Source organism: Gossypium raimondii, chromosome 8, assembly GCF_025698545.1.
Source record: "Gossypium raimondii isolate GPD5lz chromosome 8, ASM2569854v1, whole genome shotgun sequence".
Classification (NCBI taxonomy): Eukaryota; Viridiplantae; Streptophyta; class Magnoliopsida; order Malvales; family Malvaceae; genus Gossypium; species Gossypium raimondii.
Window position 1 is genome coordinate 47,944,134 of NC_068572.1, and position 24,978 is coordinate 47,969,111.

The window sequence follows — 24,978 nt, forward strand, 5'->3', positions numbered from 1 at the left end:
AACTGCTTTGCTAAATGGGAAGAACTTTTATAAGAACTTTCTAGCAAGTTCATCCCATGTTGTGATAGATCCTGGTGCTTACAAGTCTAACCAGGAAAAAACGTTATCAATCAAAGAAAAGGGTAACAATTGAAGATGAATAGCATCAATAGTGACCTCGTTATACTCAAAAGTTTCACAGAGTTAGAGAAACCATTTCAAATGTTGATTAAGGTCCTCTGTCATAATGCCCCTGAACTACAAATTATTTTAGATCATTTGTATCATCACCAGCTTTATTTTGAAACTATTAGTTGTAACCACCGGCTTTGCTATACTTTTCTGAACCATGTCTAAGTTTAGTAGGGCATAATCCCTTAGAGTCTTCTTATTTTGTGCCATCTGCATATTTACGGGTAACTGCAGTGCTGATGGGTCTCCTAGGGTGTTATCAGTGTCGCAAAACAATAGATTGTTACATGGTACGTTAACTACAGCTGGTGGTGGTGGTAGATCTTACATTTGTTGTTGTTGTTGTCGACGATTTTTTCAGATTATTCGTTCTAGATTTGTGGTTGCTACAATAGGGTTACCTCTACTACGAGTCATACACCAACCCTAGAAAGAAAAGATTAGTAGTACTAAAATAAAATAAAATAAAAATGTATCTATAATTGAGAAATTTCCTAATTGTTCTTTTAAGAGCGAAAGTTAAAATTAATCTAGTAACATTGCCTCTCAGGCAACGGCGCCAACAACTTGACCACCTCCAGACGTACTAACGTCTAAAGTATGAATCCTACAATAAAATAAAGAGTTATGAGGCGGTATCCGCAAGTATACAGTTTGAGTTGTAATATAGATTTTACAACAAAATAGGTGAGTACTCCGTGGATCGTACCCAAGAGAGGTGAGCATTAAATCAATCTTAACCTAAAAAATTAAATATCTAATTAATAGTTTAGGTCAATTATAGTACGAGAGTAAAATAAGAAATATGTCTATGGTTTGTAAAATAATAAAATAAAATAACATAAAAAGGAAATTAAAATTGCAAGAGATAAAGATAAATAAAGTGAATCAAATCTGAGAATGGGTGATTAGCTCGCTTTAGCAATCCCAATTAACTATCTTCTCGGGTTCTCGTCTGATCTTCCACCAACATAACGAGTCAGTAAAAACTACTTATCTTCTGACCTCACAGTCCAAACTGGCTTAGGGTAAAGGTGTTCACGAATGGGTAATACTAATTTTGGGTTATTTCCCACCTTGATGACTTCCTAGGGTTGTCAGGCCTATGGTTTGTTTCACGTTCTTCCTTTTCTAAACAATTGATTCATTGAGTAACCCTACAAAACAGTTAAGAGGTCATGCCTCTACTCGCTAATCCCCCATAGAAGGATTAGTTCCTCATGGCTTTAATAAACAACATAAAAAGAATGGAAGAATTGATAATGGGGAATAAAGTAGAATAGAAAGTTTAAGAAAGCCTGATTGATATTGAATAATACGAATCTACAGAAGTTAATCTTGATTTACAATCAGATCTCTTGAATAAACAAATAAACTGAACTATGAAAACCTAAGAGAAACAAGAAAACAAATCTAAAAACCTAAGGAAGGAACTTGAGCTAATGGAATGGTATCCATAATGTGTGTCAAAGAAACCTATTTATAGCCTTCAGGTAACTGTCGTCCTTAACCTTAGGTTAGTTGATGTTTCCAATCTTTAAGTTCGATTGTGCAGACCAAAATGCCATACTTCGTGTTTTATTCTCGTTACAGAGTCGATGTCATAACACACCAGGACCTGTGTCACAACATAGCAACCAGTATGCTCTTCTGCAACCATTTTTAGAGGTATGTCGCGACATCCTCAGCCTGTGTCACGACATTGAAGGTAGTTTCTCACTTTCTCTATTCTGCTCTCTATGTTGTGACATTGGATCTCCCATTTGGCAACATAGCGTCCAGTATTGGCCCAAAATGCCTTCTAATGGTCTCTTACACACTCACAAAGTACGTTAGCTCTCCCTTAGGCCTCATTCGATCCTTAAGGTTAATAAAAGACTTGATGTGCACATTTTATTGAATGTAAGTAAAACTAAAGAAACTTAACTAAAACATAACGAAAATGCTTGTATTCAAGCTCCTTAAATGTGAAAACTAGTTTAATCTGCTACATCGAATTACGGTAGATTAGTTACAAACTAACCTTGATTGTATGCCAAAGTTGAAATCGAGGGCTAAAACTGAGGAATGCCTTCCCATTGATGATTCTATGTAACACTCCTAACCCTTATCCGTCGCCGAAACAGGGTTACAGAGCATTACCGAACCTTACAGATTAAATCGAACATTTCACAACTTTTATTATACATATCAAGAATCAGTTATAAAACACTCATATTGTCCCTTAGATGGACCTTCGATGCCCAATATTCACCTTAGAAGTGAATCGGGACTAAACCGGGTACTTAGGGAATTTTTCCCAAAATCTCAAAAATTTTCTTAGAAGTAGGGGACACACACCCATGTGGCTGGCCGTGTGAGCCACACAGCCAGGAGACACACCCATGTCTTAGGTCGTATGGGCATTTGATATGAGGAACACGACCGTGTTCCAGTCCGTGTGGACAAAAATAGGCCATTTTAAGGCCACTTTTCTCATCCTTTTTGATATCACACAACATTTCAATATATCAAATAGCCCAAATCAAGCAATCGACACAAGCCAAAATCATGTTTTAAACATAATATATCATCACAAAACTCAATTTCCTAAGCTTACCAAATTAACTCCATTAATTGATTTATCAAAATCTACTACTAAATAAATGCATACAAACATATATATAAGTCATTCAGAACCATATTTCAAATTTAGCTCTTTTCCAATCCAGCCCTATACATGCTATATAAACCACAAAATGTATAACAAAATCTACCAGAGCAAACTGGATAGTGTGGCTCGATGTGTTAATCCGATCCTCCGAACTTCTTGAAAATCTACAAAGAACATTAAACGACACAGTAAGCTTAATGAAGCTTAGTAAGTTCGTTGGCTTTAAATATAAATCTTATCGAACATACTATAATAATTCATTTAGGTAAATTATCTCACAAACATTTCCTACCAATCACAACTTCGATTGATGAATTCACTTATTTGAGCTCAATATCAATAATAACTTAAATTCTTCCACATTAATTCCATATGGCACTTACCAATCCTTGTCAAATTAGATAACGTCTTGCGGATTTGAGTACATCATAAACAGAAGCCTGAAGGCTGCACTGAAGTACATAAATGCTAAACGAAAACCCGTAAGGGTTAAATGGAAGCTCATAGGAGCTGAACGGAAACCCGTAAGGGTTAATTTGAAGCTCAGAAGAGCTAAACTAAAACCCAGAAGGGTTAAACTGAAACTCATATGAGTTGACTGAAGCTCATGAGAGCTAAATGAAAAGCAAACACGAGAGTTCACAACAAATGCTGAACCTCAGTTTACTTGGGTAATTTTACCGTCAATTCTTCTTTTGCACTGAACGACTTTACTCAATCCTACGTTCCGTTCACTTCGAACACTTGATTCAAATTCATAAATTTAATAATAATTTTATTTTCAACAAATGTTACGAATAAATACAAAATACCATTCATCAATTAACATATAACATTAAAATTCAACCATACAAACTTACCTGGGTTAAATTGTAAGTTTGTAGTAGTTTAAGGATTATTCTGTTAATTTCCCTTTTCTCGTTGATCTACGGGCTCTTGATCTAAAATATAAAATTATTCATGCATTAGCATATATTTTAGTTTCAATTCACTTTACAATTAGTACCCTAAAAATTTCAAAATTACATAATTACCCTAATTTTTACAATTTTATAATTTAGTCCTTACTAATTAGTCTACCAAATGAACTAAATTTTCTCCATTGACAATTTATCTAAGTATTCTAGGCTATCTTACAGCATTTGATACATAAAATTTAATAGCAAACCCTAATTCTTAAATTCTTGAATTTAGTCTTAAAATCAATATCTATCAAATTCACTTTATAAAATCATCATATAACAAAATTAAAGCCCTAAATCCATATTAATTCATCACAAACATCCAGCACTCATCAATGGTAACTTTCAAAATTACTCATAAAATCAAAAACTAATGAAATAGATAATTTGACCTAGTTGTAAAAGTCTTAAAAACACAAAAAATTCAAGAAAAGAGCAAGAATTGAACTCACATGGTGTAAAAATATGAAAAACCAGCTTTTGAGAGACTCTTCTATGGTCTTTTTTTGCTGAATATTGATGAAGAAATGTCTAGATTTTGAAGTTAGTCATTGTTTTAATTTTTACCTTAATTCCCAAATGACCATTTTGCCCCTAATTCATCCAATTTCAAGATTTTTCTCTGCGCATGTCGTTTCAGCCTTTTAATAAGTGTCAAATTTCCTTTTTGGTCCTTCTTTATTCACCACTTAAGCTATTTAATCACTATTTCTTTAATTATCAAGTTTTGTATTTTTTTCAATTTAGTCCTTCTTATTTAATTAACTATCAAAACGTTAAAATTTTCTGACGAAACTTTAATACTAACTTAATGACACTCTGTAAATATTTATAAAAATATTTACAACTCGATTTATAAAATTAAGGTCTCAATTTATAAAATTGAGGTCTCGATTTATAAATTGAGGTCTCGATACCCCGTTTTCAAAACCAATTAACCTAATAAATCCTTTTAAACTCAAATCACCATTTCAAAAATCTTTCTAAAATCACATTTAAATCATAATTACTAAATAATAAAATTTTTCAAACTCACTTGTCGAATTTAGTGGTCTCGAACCAATGTTTCCTATACCACTGAAAATTGGGTTGTTACATTCCAGCATTTTTTGATAGGAGTTTTGTAACAACATTGTGAAACCACAGCACAACAGTGCGATTAGACTTTTTGCTTCTTACTCCTGATTTACTAGAACTATTGTCGAACTCGGACCATTTTTCTCAACATCGACAAAGTGGGCATATAACTCTAGTATAACATTTCTACTATATCAATGCCTATCAAGCATCACCTTGACATCCAAGTCGTCTTTGATCTCAAATATATCGTATCTAATAGGGTTTAATGATATTAGATATCTATATTTCAAGCTCGTAATGCTCCTCTGGCTTGAAGTCAACACTTTCCTTCTTTCTTGATAAAAGCTCATTCAATTTTATGCTCCGGTTGAAAGCCAATTATATAGATTATGTAACAACCCAATTTCAGTGGTACCAAAAAAGGCGATTTTGGAACCCCATTTTCGTAAACCGAATCTGTAAATATTAATTATAAATATTTATGGAGTTGGTATAAAAGTTTATTAAAGTTTGGTCTTCAATTTTTCCTATTAATTGCTTAATTTGGGTACAAGGACTAAATTGTAAAAGTCTTATTATGATAGGTTTTTAATTGGCCAAACACTCAGGGACTTAAATTGAAAATTTCTAATGGTCCAAAATGAAAATTAAACCATTTTGAAATATGAGTTAGTGTTTTGTGATGAAGAATCCACTTATTTTGATTAATAATGATTAAGCTTAGTTAATTAAGTTAATTACGTGATTAATTAAGTTCTAATCTAGGTATAAAGGCCAAAAATTAAGCAAAGTTTCCATCTTTCTTAATTCTTCTTCTTGCCATAAACCAAAGAAAGAAAAAAACCCTTTTGGAAGCTTACAACTTTTGGTCCTCAACTCTAAGGTAATTTCAAGTCCTTTTCTTGTAATTTTTATATTTTCAAGGTCACAAGAACTTGATTTGGCTAGCCCATGTACTAATGCAAAATAGTTAAAGTTTTTGAAAGTTTCCATTGTTTAGTTTTTGAAGAAATTGGTGTTAAATTGATAAGTTTTAAGCTTAGATTTAAAAAAGGACTAGATTGTAATATTTAATTATTAGTTTTGTACAAAAGGACTAAAGTGAATAAAATATAAAATTTGTGTGAAATATCAGTAATAATAGATAGTGGAGGGTCCCTAATAAATGTAATTGAAATCGGTTTTAAAATCGAAGCTCAAAATTGAAAGTTACGACTATTTTGATTTTAGGGATTAAATTGAATAATATGTAAAACATTAGGGGTATCGAAAAATAAATTTTCATAGATTCATTCATATCATGATATAGCGTATAAATGTTTTATATTGATGGATTGAATGAAATAATTGTTTAGATCGAGAATTGGATCAAACCGGAGATAATCGTGGAAAAGCTAAATTTGTTGATTAGTCCATGGAGGTTCAACTTGTTTCTTGTTTTGACCAATTAAGTTCATATGGTATGAATGTGTTTAAGTTGTTATGTATTTTATTTATATATATATATATATATATGTTTGATTGTGAGTTGAATTGTGGTAAATTGGTATGAAAGGTGAGAATTGGACTAAATTGTAAAGAAATGCTTATACATGTTAAAGATGCTCTGGTGAACTTAGTAAATGTTAGGATACGATTGGCATACCAATAGGGTCTTGTGCACACTCGTACTGGATTGATTACAAATATTATCGAGGTTTTGCATTTATTGTGGATACTCAAATTCAAGTGACACAAGTTTAGCTCAGAGAAGTAACTTGATGTCATTTTAAAGGTTTAGCCCAGATGAGTAACTTGACATGTATATATACTTAGCTTGGACAAGCAATCAGAAGTGTCAATATAAAGATTTAGCCCAAATTGGTAACTTGACGCGAATACACTTAGCTCGGCAAGCAACTTTTGTGATGTAGATACTTATGTATGTAAGTCCGTTTACTAGGGTACATCGGGCAAAACAACTTATATGAAATGAGAAATTGAATTGAGATAAAAAGAACTGGATGTTCAAATAGAAAAATATTGAATAAGTATGAACCATGTGTTTGAATGAGTATGAAATTTAAATTGTTATCTAATATGTCATGAACTAGCATATTGATTACTTATAGCATCATATGGTTTGATTATGGTATAATACTCACCTTGTTGATGTTGTGAAATGTTATGTTTAGCCAAAACCCTAGTTTCCTTTCAAAAGCGGCATATTTGTCTAATTACCCTATTTCAATATCTATTAATTTTAATTAGTTTGTTCATAACAAAAGTTGAATAAATCGTATTTTTAATTCAAATTTAATAGAGCAAATTTTAGTGTTGAAAATTAATGTTTATAGTTACAATTTAGTATTACTAGTTTCTAATGTTACATGCGTTGCATGTGATTTTACGTATTAAATATTTAATTATTTTTTAAATATTGTATTTTTAATTATAGTAATTAGAGTAAAATAATATTTATTATTTTAATTATTAAATATAATTAAAATATATTAACTTGTCAATTCAAATATTATAAATAAACTTTTCAAACAATAATTAAAACTTTTTTAACATATCCAGCATACAATATAGTTTTACTTTAAGTAATCAAGGTAAAGAAATATTATTTAAAATAATAACTAACTAATAATGATCTTTAATATTAATTAAGTGATAATATTAAGGAGTGTTTAGCCTTTGTGTAGGTAAAATAATTTTTACTATATTTTATGCTTAGAGTTCTATTCAAGTAATAACTATATTTTAAAATTAGCACAACTCTTTCTAACTAAAATTGTAATTTAAATTCTAATTATTTTTAAATGTGTAATTATCTCAACTTCTATTAAGTTATGATTATTTTTAAATGTATAGTTATCACAATTTCTATTTTATTTCAACTTCTTTAAACTAATAATTCTAAATTAAATATTATAATTATTTTTAAATGTAGATTTAATAACATGATGAAAAATAAAAGGTATTCACCTCAATTCAAAAGTTTTTCCAAATTCATGTTTTTATATATACTAATTTCTAATGGCACATGCATTACATGTGATTTAATGCGTTTAATTTTAATTATTTTTAAATAATATATTTTAATTATTTTAATTAATTTTTAATTTATTATTCAAATTATTAAATATAAATAAAACATATTAAATTATTTAAAAATTCAAATATAATAAAAAATTTAAATATCATATTAAAAGACAAATATTTTGTAGATCAATAATTTTTTAATAATATTAAAAATAAATAGTAATTAAAATATTTGTACTATTTTTAACATACAGTATAATTTTACTTTATGCAGTCATTATTTAAAATAATAACTAATAAATACTTTTAAAATATATTAATTATTCTGATAATTCAAATATAGTACGAATAAAAATTCTTATTACTAAAGCATTTGTGGGACAATAAAAAACGGTATACTGTAAAGTAAAATCTTCAGTATCCAATTTATATTTATATTTTATTTTCTTAATAAACAATAATTTGATTATAATAATCTGTAAATAATACACAAAAATAATATCAAGTAAAAATAAAAATATATTAAAAACTTTTAAAATGATTGTAATTGAAAAAACTTTTTATTTCAACTTTACTTCAATTATAATTATTTTAACTATAATTTTAAGTAATAAATGTAAATGTAAATGTAAATTATACTTATTTTTAAATGTGTCATCATAACTTTTATTAAATTATAATTAATTTTAAACATATAATTATCACAAGTTCTATTTTAGTCAACTTTTTAGTTAATAATTCTAAATTAAATATTATGAATATTTTTAAATGTCAATTTAGTAATATGATAGAAAATAAATTATATTCTCATTGATTTAAAAGTTTTTTAAACTCGTACTTTTATATATATATATAGATGATAAATTATAGATTTTAAACAAATATTATTTATTTATAATAACTTCTTTAAATTAATGTCATTATTTTTATTTTAAAACTTACTGGAAACTTTATTTTATACTTCATTGATTTTTAGAATAATAGTGGAAGTATAATCTATGTAGTAATACAAAGAAAATCAAAATAGCCTATTTTATCTAATAAAATTATAAGAGAAATAGTAAATAAAATAAAATGTAATAGTTTAAGGAATAATTTTTGGTACATTGTTAGTGGAATATTTAGACTACACAAACAACGTCATGGGTTGACAAATGTCTTATAAGAGATACAATAAAATATTAAAAATAACTATTTAAAAAAGAGACATATGTCAATTTTTTAAAGCTATTTATAAAATAAAAAAAATACACAACCAAGGTACTAAACACTGGTTTCATATTTATAAACTAACATGTTTCTTTATATCAAATTTAAAAAATTCCGTATTAAAGTATGTACACTTGGCACATAAGGGCTATGCCAGCTAAGCAAAATTTTCATATTTGCAAGAAAACCTTTCTATAGTATATATATGTTAGTTTGACATTAAATATTAATTATGAGCCGATAATAACAAAATAATATTAATTAACTATTAATTAAAACCAATAAATAAATGATAGGTGAATTATTAATTATTATATGATAATAACAAAAGTAATTGAAATTTTTTCTTACTTTCACAATTTCTTTCAAATAAGCATGGCAAAATATTATAAATATAATACAAAATAATTTTATTATTGATTTTCTCAATTTCACTATTATTATTACATAATTAAACTTTGAATTCATATTAAATTATATTTATTATTTTAAAATGATTATTGTTATAATTATATACGAATTAAAATTAATAAATATATGTATTAGCAAGATATTTTCATTCAGTAGCACTTAGAGAATCACTAAAAGGACTTTTAGTATTATTTGATATATTTTGTTTTCATCAGAAAAAGTTTTGAGTTCTATTATTATTTGATATGTGTATAGTAAGCTTTCAGAAGAAGCAATAGTCTGGTAGGTTGAAGTTGCTTTATTTTTTGTAATTATTGAATTATACAGTTGAGAAATTAAACTTAACTTATTAAATATAAGTAATATGACAAAACAATTTTATTGGCTGAATAAGTTGATTTTTTTAAAATTTAAGGAAATAGACTTTTTTTTTATAGAGTGGGAAAGTGCGTCCAGCTAGACGCGTTTTTCCTTTAAGTTGTATTTTTTGACTTTTTTTTAAATATAATTAGTTTGTTTGGTCAGACGGTTAAATCTTAGTAGTTTTGTCAAGTCACATGTTTTATTCCTCTCCCACTCCCATTTATATTTTTCTTATCTCATTTTGTTTTAAGCTTTTTATATTTTTATTAATATTTTTAATGTATTAGTTGATTTGGTTTAATGGTTAAATAATAATTTTATCCTTAAGACCAAAGTTCAATTCCTTTCTTCTAAACACATTTGTAATTTTTATTTCATGTTGTTTAAAAAAATATTTTTAAAAATATAATAATTATTTTGTAATTTTTGTTTCAAGCTTTTTTATTTTTAATTAATAAATATATTATTTAAAAAATTATTTTTAATTCATATTTTTAATTAAAATTCTTTTATTCATAAAATCAAATAATTATTAAAAACATGATTATTTTTAGTAAATATAATTTTATATGTATAATATTTAATTTTCAATCCATATCATGAGTGTAGTAAATTTTAGTATTATATATTTTGTATGTGCATTTAAAATATTTAAAATATAAACATAATGCTATTTGAACTAATTAATTGAAATATTTCACATATAAAATATTTGAAATATCATACTCACAATGTAGATGAAAAACAATGATATTTGAAATATTTTACATATAAAAATAATAATTATATTTGAAATAATTATTTTATTTTATAATATTAGAAATCACTATACGCACAATATATGTGAAGAAAATAAATATTTGACATATAAATATTATACATAAAGAAAAGTATATCAAAAAATTAGTTGATGTTTATATTACATGTGAAGGAGTTATTAATATCAAATATTTTTAACATAATGATATATGTAAAATATATATTTTATTATATAATTAAATATTTATTATTTGATTTTATCAATAAAAGAGTTATTAATTAAAATAAAAAATTGAAAACAATATATTGATTAATTAAAAATAATAAAAAGCTTGAAATAACATGAAATAAAAATTACAATTGTGTATAAAAGAGGGAATTGAACTTAGGTTTCAAGAATGAAATCATTATTATTTAACCAAAATATAAATGTGAGTGAGAGAAGAATCGAACTTGAGACTTAAAAGACAAAACCACTAATATTTAATTATTTAACTAAACAAACTAATTATATTAAAAGTCAAAAATATAACTTAAAGGAAAAACGTGCCTAACTAGACGCGTTTTCTCACACTCTTCAAAACGACCTATTCCTTTAAATTTTAAAAATTAAACTATTTAGCCCATAAACTTTTATTTTGACATATATGGCTAATTTAGCCAATATATGAAATAATTATTAATAATTGATAAAGGTATATAAATAATAATTTAAATTTAAATTTTTTGTATAATAGAGTTTTTTAATTATGCAATTTAGTTGAAATTAAATTTATCATATTAACATAAAACAATAATTAAATATTTTAAGATTAATTATTATTTAATTAGTATTATAATTATATATCGATTACAATTAAGACTTATCAGTTTAATACTAGATATTTTAATTATAATTATAATCATTAATTACATTTAAATAAATAAGATTTTCATATGTATTGCACATTGTACAAACCTAATAAAAAAATGTGAGTTATATTTTATAAGAGATGTGTCAATCTCTTACCTATTTGTAAAATTTAAAGAGAGTGCACTAAATAATTTCCTAAAATGTAACCCAAATTTTAGCATAAAATCATAAAATTTAATAACTATTTAAATAATAAATATATCTAATTGTATAAATTTAAAATTCTTTTGAAGAGAGATAGTATTTTTTTGAAGATGAAGAGATAAATTTTAATCTTTTATCCAAATAAAGTTATTATAGATATAAGAAAATGTTTTCCTAAAAATGCCTTTAAAAATAACGAACCTACTCTCATATATCTCTTCACTGATATTCCCCGCCGCCAGATAAACCTCTCATCACCACTGTGTCCCAAACAAGCCTCGCCTCTCTCTTCTGACGCAAACCCTCTATTGCCTTCTAGTTTCCGACACACCAGGAAACCGAATAAGGTAATTTTCCGAACCCTAAACATGAGCCGTAAGATTTTGTGTTATACGCTTTCGGCCTCTGTATCACTCTGTCATATTTTTAATTTATTTTCTGTTTTTGATCGTACTGCTTGGTACTTTATCTCATACTCTCTATGTTTAATTTGTTGAGAAGGAGATTTTTTTTTTCTAAAAGCTATCAGCTTAGAGTAAATAACCGGCCGTTATTGCCGCTATTTAGGTCTTTAGCGGTGGCTCACGGCGCTGCTACTGCAAAATAGAGTCCACGACACCGCTATTTGAAACTCTGTAAAATAAAAATACAGCATCTCTCCACACTTGCTTCTGTTGGATATATTGTTTCTTAAAATCATTATGGTTTAGTGTTTCTTTTTTAATTTCTTCTCTTGTTTTTGCTGATTGTAAGTTTGTCTAATAACGAGTTTGCATCTTATTAGGTGCATTCAGGGATTCTGTCTTAAAAATGTTTTTCTTTTTAACTTATATTACATGCACAGGCAGACATATTAGTTCAATTTCTAAGGTACTCTTTATGATATATGACCAGCTCATGGGCTTTTGTTTTTGTTCTCCTTTCTAGTTTATTCTGAGTTTGAATAGAATTCATTGCATTTGTTGCATATGTGTTTATATTATTGTTAAAATTAAGAGAACTATGTTATACACGTATAATATTTGTAGAATAACCAACTCACCATAGAGCTTTTCCAAACTCTTTATATGCTTATAAATTAAGGTATTGGGAATCAAGTTCGTGCAAATGGCGGGGAAATCTAATAAGGGAAGGAGTCGGAGAGGGTCACACAATTCAACCACTTGTTCAGAGCAAGCTGTCTCTTCTGATGCTCCCTTGAAGGACAATGTAACTGCTTCCAAGCCTCCTAATGTTGACTCTAATGGAGTTCCAAACATGGTTGAATCATCTGGTTCCAAGTCAGAGTTGACAGAGTCTGAAGCTTTGAATTCATCAAGCCAACCAAAGCAAGGTGAATTTTATGCATGATTGCTATATTATTACTTTTATTGTGATTTCCTTTCATTAGCATATTCAGATCACCTCTCAAATCTTATAATGATTTCTTTTTTATTTTCAATTGCATAGTGGTTTAAAGAAAGAGTTCCATTGTTTTCCTCCATATGGAAATGATAATCTATGATTTCAATCATTCATCTGTGTATACACGTCCTGTTGTCTAATAAACATGTTTCCTTAAACAATGTGAGACAGATGAATCAATATCTTCGAATGTTTTAGGCCAGCTTAGGTTCACTTTCTGCTTTTTCTGTTGCTTATATGAAATCTTAATTTAAATCTGTTTTATGGTTCTATCGCATGCTTCTTAGATTGCTATTGGACTCACTTTTTTCTTTTCTTCTGTATTGATTCAGGTGACCTTCACCTTTACCCAGTGCCTGTTAAAACACAGAGTGGGGAACGGCTTGAACTGCAGGTGAACCAACATGATTTTGAAACTATGCCTTCTCTCTCTATATATGCATGGATATGGTTCGCTGATGTGTGTTCTTTTATGGGTGTATGTACATAAGCATCTATATGTGGATGGATTTTCATTGGTTACAATTAAAAATTGAATTCTCTTTTCGCATGGATACCTTATCATTGATGCAGTTCAAATGATGAATTGACTGTATGTATTTGCAGTTGAATCCTGGAGATTCTGTCATGGACATACGACAATTTCTTCTTGATGCCCCCGAGACCTGTTACTTCACATGCTATGATTTACTGCTGCACATTAAGGATGGTTCAACTCATCATTTAGAAGATTATAATGAAATTTCTGAAGTAGCTGATATTACTCTCGGTGGTTGCTCCTTGGAGATGGTTGCTGGTATAATTGCTTTGTTTTCTGGTTTATGGTTTTAAGGTCTCTATATGGGCTCTAACCTAAAACTTTTGGCAGCATTATATGATGATAGATCTATCAGAGCTCATGTTCACCGCACAAGAGATCTGCTTTCCCTTTCTACACTTCATGCCTCACTCTCGACTTCACTTGCATTGCAGTATGAGAATGCCCAAAGTAAAGCTCCCAATTCAGGAGGTTTGAAATTGGACCTTAAGTCACTGTCATTATCATTTACCATTTTATAAACTCTGTGATTTTCACTTTCAGTTTTATGTTGTGCAGATGCTGCAAAAACTGATGTTCCAGAGCTTGATGGCCTGGGCTTTATGGAGGATGTTACTGGATCATTAGGTAAATTGCTGTGTACACCTTCGAAGGAGATTAAATGTGTTGAGAGTATTGTTTTTTCATCCTTCAACCCTCCACCTAGCTATCGAAGGTAAAATGCTGAATTTATATTCTTTATGTTGAATGATATTTTTGTTGTTGATGGTGATTGAGTTTTGGCATTTATCTTGAACGAGTATTAACAAGACATTTGAACTTTGTTGGGGACAGGCTTGTAGGGGATTTGATCTATTTGGATATAGAAACTTTAGAGGGTAATAAATACTGTATTACGGGAACCACAAAGATGTTTTATGTCAATTCAAGCACGGGGAATGTTCTTGACCCCAGACCAAGCAAAGCTGGTTATGAAGCAACAACTCTTGTTGGACTCCTGCAGAAAATTAGCTCTAAGTTCAGAAAAGGTAACATATATGCAAAACGTTCTTTTAAGTAGTGTTAGAGGTTGAAAATTTCTGGTCCATTTACTGTTATGCACTAATTATTTCCTTTTGTGTACCTGTAATGAAGCTTTCCATGAAATTATGGAGCGGAAGGCCACTGCACATCCTTTTGAAAATGTTCAATCTCTGCTTCCACCAAATTCATGGCTTGGATTATATCCAGTTCCTGGTAATTTTGACTTCTAAAGTTACTTCAGTGTTCAGCTTTGAAAACGGAAAAAGTAGATTGAGCTCTCTAATGTGGAGGGTAATTCTTCTATTGTCTATTTTCTTACACTATTTCCAGTAGGGAGGAAAATTGAGGGAAGGGAAAAAGAACAGGAAAGAGTAAAAAGAAAGAATGGAAGTTATTTTTTCTTCTTTATGTATGGTATGGAGGATAAAAATAGAGGAAAAGAGAAAGAGATAGAAATAAGATAGGGTTTAAAGTTGCAAATAGAATTGTTAATTTATATCCCAGATTTGGAAGGATTAAAAATTGAGGGAAAGGATAGGTGTAAATCCACCTTGGGGAGTTCTATCCTATCAAATGAAGGACAGAGTGAAAAGAAAGTAACTTTTCCTTCTACTCTATTTCCTCTCCATCCTTCTTTCTTTGCTCCTATCTGATATAGTGTATTTCTTTTTCTTTTTCGGTATGCTTGCTAGAAATTTTTGCTGCAAGACTATATTTTATTTTCATTTTAAAAAAACAAATTTAAGTATGTTGCATTGCAAAAGCAGTATTGTTGTACTGCAAAAGCTGATTCTGTTGCTTGTGTTGTTTCCAGATCACAAACGTGATGCAGCCAGAGCAGAGGATGCATTGACTCCTTCATATGGGAGTGAGTTGATTGGCATGCAAAGAGATTGGAATGAGGAACTGCAATCTTGTCGAGAATTTCCACATACAACCCCTCAAGAAAGGTGCATAATTCATTCCTAAATGTTTGTGACTTTTAATTGTCCTAATGCTTTTTTGGAGAACCTAATTCATTCTGTAGATTTATAGTGCTTATTATTTAACAGCTAACTAGTAATAAAACATCTAATTATTTTTCATGACAAAGTATGTCTAGCTGGATATACGTAATCATTAGAATGCTGATTGTTCATTTTGATAGCATTGTATTATGTTTGAATAACAGTTTTATATGCTTGTGCAATTTAATTAATAGGTACTGTATATTTAAATTTCAATAGCATGCATATCAGACACAAAATAAAATTTTGATGTGTCATATTGAAAAGAAACTAAGTGTTTTTAATCTGATTGACATGAATGTTGTAATCTTGACATAATAAGCCCCAAAATGTGCAGTTAAAGTGTGTGATTGAATGGGAAATTAAGAAATTTAATCGAACACTTTGTTATAATCTTTTTGTTAAGATTACAGACTATGAAAGGTACTACTTTGTAGTTTTAGAATGAATTACTGTCTTATTTTTCATTTAACCTTGTAATGGACATGCTTGCCACTTATTCACAGGCGTTAAGCTGTTATGAATGATTTTGGAGTTTCTGCTTATCATGTGTACAAATTTGTTGCAGGATCCTGCGGGATAGGGCTCTCTATAAAGTGACTTCGGACTTTGTTGATGCAGCAATTAGTGGTGCTGTTGGAGTCATCAACAGATGTATACCCCCCATAAATCCAACTGATCCTGAGTGCTTTCACATGTTAGTGATCCTTAAATGAACTCTGCATTTGATTGAGAATTTTGTTGCGAACAGTGTTATCTTGCACATTGCCTTTGGAAACATCAGTCATGATTTCTCTGAGGACTTATGCTGTCCCATTTCCCCTCTTCATTTTGTGATATTGTATAGAAGTCCTTAGTATTAGGCATCTCTTAGCAATTTGTCAATTCATTTATTTTGTTCTCTGTGCTTTGTTTAATAAATTCATTTGTTACACTATAACATCACCCCCAAATTGGTTTTTATACTTGTTATTCTACTTTACAATTGAGATAAATTTTGTACTGTCGTTTTTTTCTCAGGTATGTTCATAACAACATATTCTTCAGTTTTGCTGTTGATTCGGATATGGAACAACTGTCAAAGAAACGTGCAGTAGAGACTAATTCAAGTACTGAGAGCGGAAATGAAGCTGCTTCATCTGAGATGTTGCCTGGAGGTAGAATGGATTCAAATGAGGAAAGATGTGGTAGATCTAGCATAGGGGAAAGTGACAGTATAACGGAATTGGCTCAAGGGTCTGTTGAGACACCGTTGGCTGAGAGTGAGCAGGCTACATATGCTTCTGCAAATAATGATTTGAAAGGAACAAAGGCATATCAGGAAGCTGATGTCCCTGGGCTTCATAATCTTGCTATGGCCATAATTGATTACAGAGGTCATAGAGTGGTGGCGCAGGTGAAGCTATATATCTTTTCTATTTTAGGAGTTGTTAGATGTGGAATTTGTGTTCCTTCTGCCTAATTTTTTTTTATTTTTTATTTATTTGCTCTAGAATTATGTAATAATTGATACTTCTCTTTTTGTAGAGTGTCTTACCTGGCATTCTCCAAGGAGATAAATCAGATTCTCTCCTTTATGGATCTGTTGACAATGGCAAAAAGATTTGCTGGAATGAAGATTTTCATTCAAAGGTGAGAAATATGAAATTTAACGTCCTAAAATAATTGTCTGGTTTCTGTGGCATGTTTGTTGAGTAATCATCTCTTTCAACATTTGTATTTCATGTTACTAAGTTTCAGCTAAATTGATACTCTTTACATAGAACAAATGTTTTTGTGGAGAGTGCTGACTTCTATGTTTCTTTAGGTGCTTGAAGCTGCCAAACGCCTTCATTTGAAGGAGCACACAGTACTTGATGCATCTGGGAATGTTTTCAAATTGGCTGCTCCGGTGGAATGCAAGGGCATTGTTGGTAGTGATGACAGGTGACTTTTTCTTGTGGTTTGCAAGTTAATGAGCTGCATCGATATGGACTGCAATATTTTGTCCTTGACATCTTTTGATACCCACCATTAGCCTTAAATTCATGTTTTGTGACTTACGGTTAAAGACTTTACGTTCACAAATCATGGATTTTCTTGGGATGGCAACCCTCCCCCCATGGGTTCCCACCTGATCTAATCAGGTGGTTTTTTTAAATCAGGCTCGGTCGGGTTGATATTATTTTTATATCAGCCAGGTTCTGGTTTAGGGAGAACTGTGCTCTACCCCAAGATAATTACAAAAATGCCCTTAAATATAGCATATTACTTGGGTGTAAAAGTTTAACTTTCCCTTCTAGACACATATTCTTCTTGCCAACCTACCTCTGCTACTGCCTCCCCATCTTTATTTCCTTGAACCCGCAAGTTTCTTTTCTTTTTTACTATTTCTTTTGATTGATCAGTGGTAGTGCTTGATTTGCAGTCTGCCATTCCCCCTTCCTTCGGTTGAGGTGTCTTCTATTTTTTACATTTCTGATAATCTGACTCTTCCCTTTTCTTAAGAGCTGCAATATCCTCACACTTCAACTCCATCCCAGATTAACTCACTGTCTTCTAGCTATCAGTTTATTTTCTTTAAGTTCCTTGTCATAAGAATTGTACCTACTTTGCAGCTCATATAGCTAGATGAGATTAGTTAATATTCTTCCTTGTGATGAATGTTTCTTCCATGAGAGAAGAGATGTATCTATTTTTTCATTGTATGTGCTAATCAGAGCTAGACCCTTTGCATGTTATAATTTATGCTTAACCACATTTTATCATTAGCTTTCTTTTCTTTTCTTTTTCCCCCTAATTCCATTTCTTTTATTAGGCATTATCTTCTGGATTTGATGAGAGCGACTCCTCGTGATGCAAACTTTATCGGACCTGGATCCCGATTTTGTATACTGAGACCAGAACTAATTACTGCATTTGTCCAGGTAGAACATTCATACATTAATGTCAATTTGCAATTTGTTTGAAGTGCTCTTACCTGATGTTGACCTGCTTAACTGGAGAAGGCTCAAGCTCCTGAAAGCTCAAAATCTGTGCCTAAATCTGAGGGAGAAGTTAATGTGGCAACTGATTCTTCAAAATCTGATGGAGAGGTTAATGTGGCAACTGATTCTTCAAAGGCTGCTGTTGTTGAAACTCCAGTAGTGACTGAGTCTCATGAAGCTGCAACTTCTGGTGATGACCAGGCAAGGCTCTCTTCATGATAACAAATATCTAAGCTGTTGCTTTTGACTTCCTATATACACTGTTCAGGTTTACATAGAACACTTAATCTTTTTCTTTTTTGTTGCCAAATGCGGTGAATGGTGATAATTCCCCCTAACTTTGAAAATAAGTCTCAAGTGGACAGTTGGTTTGTCAAAGCTTTAAATATTTTCTGCTAAGTTATGTGGATAATGGAATTCTTATTCAAGTCTTCGATAAGGTGGAACTTCCGAATTGTATGAATTTTTTATCTATTTTTTTAAATGGGGATTAAGGCATTGTGTGTGCATGGTAACATGCGCACGTAAGATATGAGTTTGTTGGCATTGAATGCTATATTTAATTACACTTAGTTCTATTATCTTATAATTGTTTGTGGTTAAATGTATTTGGCTCATGCTCCTTATGACCACAGGGTATAACCAATGAAGATAAAAACAAGGCTGATACGGAATGTGCTTCTGCATCTGTTAAAAGTTGTGAAACGAATGAGGAGATATTATTTAACCCCAATGTTTTCACTGAATTTAAATTGGCTGGGAGTCAAGAAGTGAGTCTCCTTTATCTGCAATTTTCCTTACTTTATAATGCTGCTAAACTGTGGATTTTCTTAGCTTTTTCCATTGTGTACACCAGGAGATAGTGGAAGACGAAGAAAATGTGAAGAAAGCTAGTTCTTATCTTGTAGATGTTGTACTTCCTAAGTTTATACAAGACCTTTGCACGCTGGAAGTTTCACCCATGGATGGTCAGACACTAACAGAAGCACTTCATGCACATGGGATTAATATTCGATACATTGGAAATGTGAGCTTTATGTATTTTGTGGGTTTGCTCATTAGTCTTGCTATTTCGGTAATAGAATGTTAAAGCTGTTGGTGAATGGTATAATTTTACAGGTTGCCAATGGAACCAAACATCTACCTCATCTTTGGGATCTTTGTTCTAATGAGATTGTTGTCCGGTCAGCAAAGCACATCTTGAAGGTGATGTCATTTTTTTCCTGCTTGACATCTATTCTTGTTATGTAATGCTTTCTATGTTTTGGAAATTTTGTTGTGAAATTTTTATATGGAAATTGTAATTGCTGGTTATGCAGGATGTTCTGAGAGATACAGAAGATCACGATCTGGGTCCTGCAATCTCACATATTTTGAGCTGTTTCTTTGGAAGTTGCCAATCTGTTGCTGCAAAATTGACTTCTAGCTCACAATCCAAAAACCATAAGAAAGTATGTTCTATTAGATGAGTTTTTCATCCCAAGTAACTAGACTATAAGCAATCTCAGGGATCTGCAGTATTCGGTGTTTTGATGTGTCAATGATCCAAATCATTATAAGCTTAAGATTCTGTTTTTTAAGAGGAACTGCATTAGGTGATGGTAATCTAGCCTGAACTGCCTGAGGTCAGTATTTATGTCCAAATATTTGCAGGAGCAAGCAAATCATCATTCATCAGGCAAGACGTCAAAGGGACATGCTAGATGGAAGGGTAAAACATCTGCGAGGAAGAATATTTCCTCTTATATGAATGTTAGCTCCGAAAGTTTATGGTCTGAAATTCAGAAATTTGCAAAGCTGAAATATCAGGTATTGAGTTGTATTTTGTTTTTGAGTATGGATGTTTTATGAAGTAGTTATCTGTTGTCAAGGTGTACTAATATTATGAATAAATGCTCACCATCATATCTGTGTTTATTGAATCTGTGGAAACAGGATAATCCGAGTTTATTTAATCTATGAATATACTTCGCATTGAGTATATTAATTTATGCTATATGTTTGATTTCTGATTTTTCTTTATGTAGTTTGAGTTACCAGAGGATGCAAGATTACGGGTGAAGAGAATTTCTGTCTTACGCAATATGTGTCAAAAGGTTTGAGTTCTTACAAGATGCTATTTCTTACATCTTTCGTTGTTATTTGTTTGATGAGTTGCCAGAGGATGCATCATGTAAGGAACAAACTGCATAATTTTGTTAGGGTGGTTTCCATCTTTATGTGTTTTGTGGATTGTACTTGACTACATGTGCTTGTGTGTTTAAAGTTTGGATGAATTTCTAGCTTAGATTACCTAGACACCTTGATTATGTTATATGTGCTATGTAATTTGCACTGCTTCCATCTTCTAGTTTTGAAACTTCTGGTCAAGCACATGCTTACATGAATGGGGTTCTCTATACAGGTTGGTATAACTATTGCTGCTCGCAAGTATGATTTTAACACCGCAATGCCCTTCCATACATCAGATATCTTGAATCTCCAACCTGTAGTGAAGCATTCAGTTCCCGTATGTTCAGAAGCCAAAGATCTTGTAGAGATGGGAAAGGTCCAACTAGTTGAAGTAAGCATTGTATTCCCTTTTTCGGTCACCAAACACTATGAAATATCTTTAATGTCATGCAGTATTGTTAAGGCGCGCGCCTAGGCACTAAGGTGCACCGAAAATCACCATTACACATTTTAACATTCTCAGGCGAAGTGATTTTACTAGGCGCTCGCCTTAATTCACTTTTACTGCGCTTTGAGCTCTAAGCTAGGCGGCAAAAAAGCTAGCTTGAGCGAAGCGGTGAGCTAATTTTAATTTTAATTTTTTTAACTCAAATACCCACTTAATAGAGTGAAGTGGTGGAGAGGCAACTTTTAATTTTAATTTTTCAACTCAAAGAACCATTCAATAGAAATATATTTTAAGGGAGAAAACCCAAATACTCATTGAAGTTGACTATAAACTTTTAAGTTTCATTTTCTTTTTCTTTTCTAAAAAAACTGAAATATTATTAATTCCTAATCTGACTTTTAACTTTGCTTTCTTTTCTTTCATTTTTATTTAAAAACATATTATTTCTCTTTATTTTATTAATTGTAAACTTGCTATTCCTCAACTTTATTAGTTAAAATCAGAAACAGACCCTATCAAGCTAAAGGTAAACATTTTTTATTCTCTATCTATTCTATTATTTCTTATTCTTTTAATTCTTTCTCTTTTATTTTATTTTTCTATTGCAATTTATTCAGTAATTTTGGTAATATAAATTTGGAGCAAAGATTGATATATTTCTTTTTTTTAACCATTATTGTAATGGTGAAGACCTGAAAGCAATGTAATTTTTTTGATTTTTTTTACTGACCAACCATAATGTAATGTAATATATATTTATATGTATATGCATGAGCCTTATTTTACTCGGGTGAGCGCTTGTTTTGCGCCTTGCGCCTTGGGCTATGTTAGTCTAGAAAAATTGAGGGTCAATTTTTTCTGCAATTGCAAATAGGTTTATGGTAGAATTGGATTGGTAATTATGTTGAATGTGTATTTATGACGATTTAATAAACTGTGGGGTTCCTATCTTTCTCCTAGGGCATGCTTACTGAAGCGTACACAATGTTTTCAGAGGCTTTTTCAATACTTCAACAGGTAAGTTGGGTCATTCCTCTTAATATGAATTCATTCCTTTTTCATGATTTATTCAATTGATTTCAGGTCACTGGACCAATGCACCGGGAGGTTGCCAATTGTTGTCGGTAGTTATCACAACTCAAAACATTTTATTGATTTTCGTTTTAGTCATCTTTTTTGTCTTTTATATTTTTAATTATGCGAAAAAAGAAATATATTATGTCCTCTTTGTATCATCTTAATGGTACTTCGGTTATACATTTTGCTTTTATGTAATTGAACCAACCTTTGTTTGTGTTAAAGACATGGTCATTATTATATCTTTCTTCCAAAAATTAGCCAATTTTTTAAAAACATGGGTTGAGTGTTCAATGTTTTGATGTCCAATCTTGTCTAAATAGTTTTGCTTCCAAATTTTCAGGTACCTTGCTATGGTTCTGTATCATGCAGGAGATATGGCTGGGGCCATAATGCAACAGCACAAAGAACTAATTATAAATGAACGTTGCTTGGGTTTGGACCACCCTGATACTGCTCATAGGCATGGTTCATTTCTCTATGTTCTCTCAGGCACACATAATGGGTTCATTTGGTGTCATGCAATCTGATTTATCCTAATTTCTATTGCTGTGATAGTACTACTTTGAGTTTTGAACTTTGTTTCAGATATTTGTACCCTTTCTTGCCCTTTTCATGGGTCTAAATCAATTTAATTTGCTGCTGCAGTTATGGCAATATGGCCCTTTTCTACCATGGCCTGAACCAGACAGAGCTAGCACTACGACACATGTCCAGGGCATTGCTTTTGCTAAGCCTATCTTCTGGCCCAGATCATCCTGATGTTGCTGCAACTTTCATAAATGTTGCTATGATGTATCAAGATATTGGGAAGATGAATACAGCACTTCGTTATCTGCAAGAGGCCTTGAAAAAGAATGAAAGGTTGCTTGGTGAGGAACATATTCAAACAGCTGTATGCTATCATGCGCTTGCAATTGCGTTCAATTGTATGGGTGCCTTCAAACTTTCACACCAGGCATGTGTTGGAAGAATAATTCAGTTTTTCTTAGAAATAAGTTTAAACAAGATTGATTTAACTCTGACTATTGCTTTTGGTGTACACAGCATGAAAAGAAAACATATGACATTCTTGTAAAACAGCTTGGTGAGGAGGACACGAGAACAAGAGACTCCCAGAACTGGATGAAGACGTTTAAGATGCGTGAACTTCAGGCAAGTGAATGGTCTAATATAGAGGAAAATAGTTATTTGAAGGGTAATGTTTAGTCTGGTTTTCATATTTGTTCTTGGTTCCTGAGGTTGCTAATTTGCGTTGCAGTTGAATGCTCAAAAGCAAAAAGGTCAAGCTTTAAATTCTGCTTCTGCTCAAAAGGCAATTGATATCTTAAAGGTATTTTAATCACCCTAGTCTTTCTTCCTCCCTTCTTTTCGCATTGTCAGTTGACTAGTCAACTGCTATTAGAACTTACGTATGATCTAGGTGCCATTTTCAGTAAATGAGGAGGCAGATCTGAGAGACAAATGATGTTATTTCTTGATATGGTTAGCCACTGTTTATATGATTCATAAATTGGCATCGCAGGCTCATCCAGATTTGATGCAAGCATTCCAAGCTGCTGCTGCAGCTGGAGGATCTGGGAGTTCTAGTGCATCTTTCAACAAGTCTCTTAATGCAGCAATGATTGGTGAGACTCTACCTCGTGGACGAGGATTTGATGAAAGAGCAGCTCGAGCGGCGGCAGAAGTAAGGAAGAAGGCTGCTGCAAGGGGTCTTGTGACTCGCTCACATGGAATACCAGTTCAAGCTGTGCCCCCATTAACTCAGCTTCTTAACATGATCAACATGGGGGCGACTCCAGAGGCAGGAGATGGTGGAGAAGCTTCTGGGGAGAAGAGGGAAGAAGCAAATGGGCATCATAATCCAAATGGTGCAGTTGATTCCAAAAAAGATGAGTCAACAACATCCAAGGAAGGAGAAGCAGCACCTGTTGGATTAGGCAAAGGCTTGGCTTCATTGGATGCTAAAAAACAGAAAACAAAACTCAAAGCCACATCTTGAGTGAATGTCTACTACTGTGAAACTTGATCAAGTTTCAGGACTGCTTGTTATTTTTTAACAATTTTCATTCATGGTAAGTGATGAATTGGTACTCAATTGCAAGTCCAGGGAGTAGCATTGCCAGCAAGAACTCAAAATTACATATAATACCTTTTTTGTTTTTGCTTGTCCAATAATCTGGCATGGCAGGCTCAGCTTGTTGCTAAGCACTGGGCAGCTTCTGAGGGGAATAGGAATTTAGCATTGTCAATGAGTTGTTTTCCTTTTGGGCGTATAATTTTAGAATTATGTACTGATCTTATGTTTTTTAAGTGCTTGGTATTGGACTGTATTGAAATGAGCATTTTCTTTTTGGGTCTCATTTGCTCATAGTAGCATTTTCCATTGTATTTTGTTCTAGAAGGTTTATACAGACAATTCACTTATAAATTAAAATAAAATGTGGAATTTTGTTTAGTTTTCAAAGTAAAAACTAATATTATTAATTAGTGAGTTTAAATCATATCCCTATCATATTTTCATGTAAAATTTATACATTTCACTGATTAATATATTTGGTAGGCCTCATTCTACTGAAACTATCATTCCGATGGATACTGTCGACCAATTCATTCCATGTTTCAAAAGTTTAGTTGAAAAAAATCTTTAA

At 31.2% G+C, this 24,978-nt stretch overlaps 1 protein-coding gene across 2 annotated transcripts; it reads left to right on the forward strand.

Moving 5' to 3' along the window:
• The first annotated feature begins 11,871 nt into the window (after nucleotides 1–11,871).
• Nucleotides 11,872–24,785, forward strand: LOC105791797 (clustered mitochondria protein). Of its 2 annotated transcripts, XM_012620028.2 has the most exons (30): nucleotides 11,872–12,039; nucleotides 12,776–13,025; nucleotides 13,429–13,490; nucleotides 13,703–13,892; nucleotides 13,965–14,105; nucleotides 14,193–14,349; nucleotides 14,469–14,662; nucleotides 14,769–14,870; nucleotides 15,472–15,607; nucleotides 16,233–16,361; nucleotides 16,685–17,060; nucleotides 17,192–17,296; nucleotides 17,472–17,590; nucleotides 18,462–18,570; nucleotides 18,652–18,831; nucleotides 19,266–19,400; nucleotides 19,487–19,657; nucleotides 19,750–19,836; nucleotides 19,950–20,081; nucleotides 20,284–20,439; nucleotides 20,658–20,726; nucleotides 21,035–21,193; nucleotides 21,744–21,776; nucleotides 22,211–22,267; nucleotides 22,334–22,374; nucleotides 22,671–22,790; nucleotides 22,976–23,285; nucleotides 23,375–23,482; nucleotides 23,589–23,660; nucleotides 23,853–24,785. In XM_012620028.2, exons 2-30 carry the CDS (start codon nucleotides 12,800–12,802, stop codon nucleotides 24,327–24,329), a joined length of 4,353 nt encoding a protein of 1,450 aa, XP_012475482.1. In that variant the 5' UTR covers nucleotides 11,872–12,039; nucleotides 12,776–12,799; the 3' UTR covers nucleotides 24,330–24,785. The 2 variants fall into 2 exon arrangements, with proteins under 2 accessions (XP_012475482.1, XP_012475483.1); XM_012620029.2 differs by lacking the exon at nucleotides 21,744–21,776.
• Nucleotides 24,786–24,978: the final 193 nt, after the last annotated feature.

Bases quoted from the DNA above. Each gene is read 5' to 3' on its own strand.
- LOC105791797 (XM_012620028.2), top strand. From the start codon at position 12,800: ATGGCGGGGAAATCTAATAAGGGAAGGAGTCGGAGAGGGTCACACAAT. The intron at 13,026-13,428 runs GTGAATTTTATG...GTATTGATTCAG, and splicing joins ATCAAGCCAACCAAAGCAAG to GTGACCTTCACCTTTACCCA. The intron at 13,491-13,702 runs GTGAACCAACAT...ATGTATTTGCAG, and splicing joins GGGAACGGCTTGAACTGCAG to TTGAATCCTGGAGATTCTGT.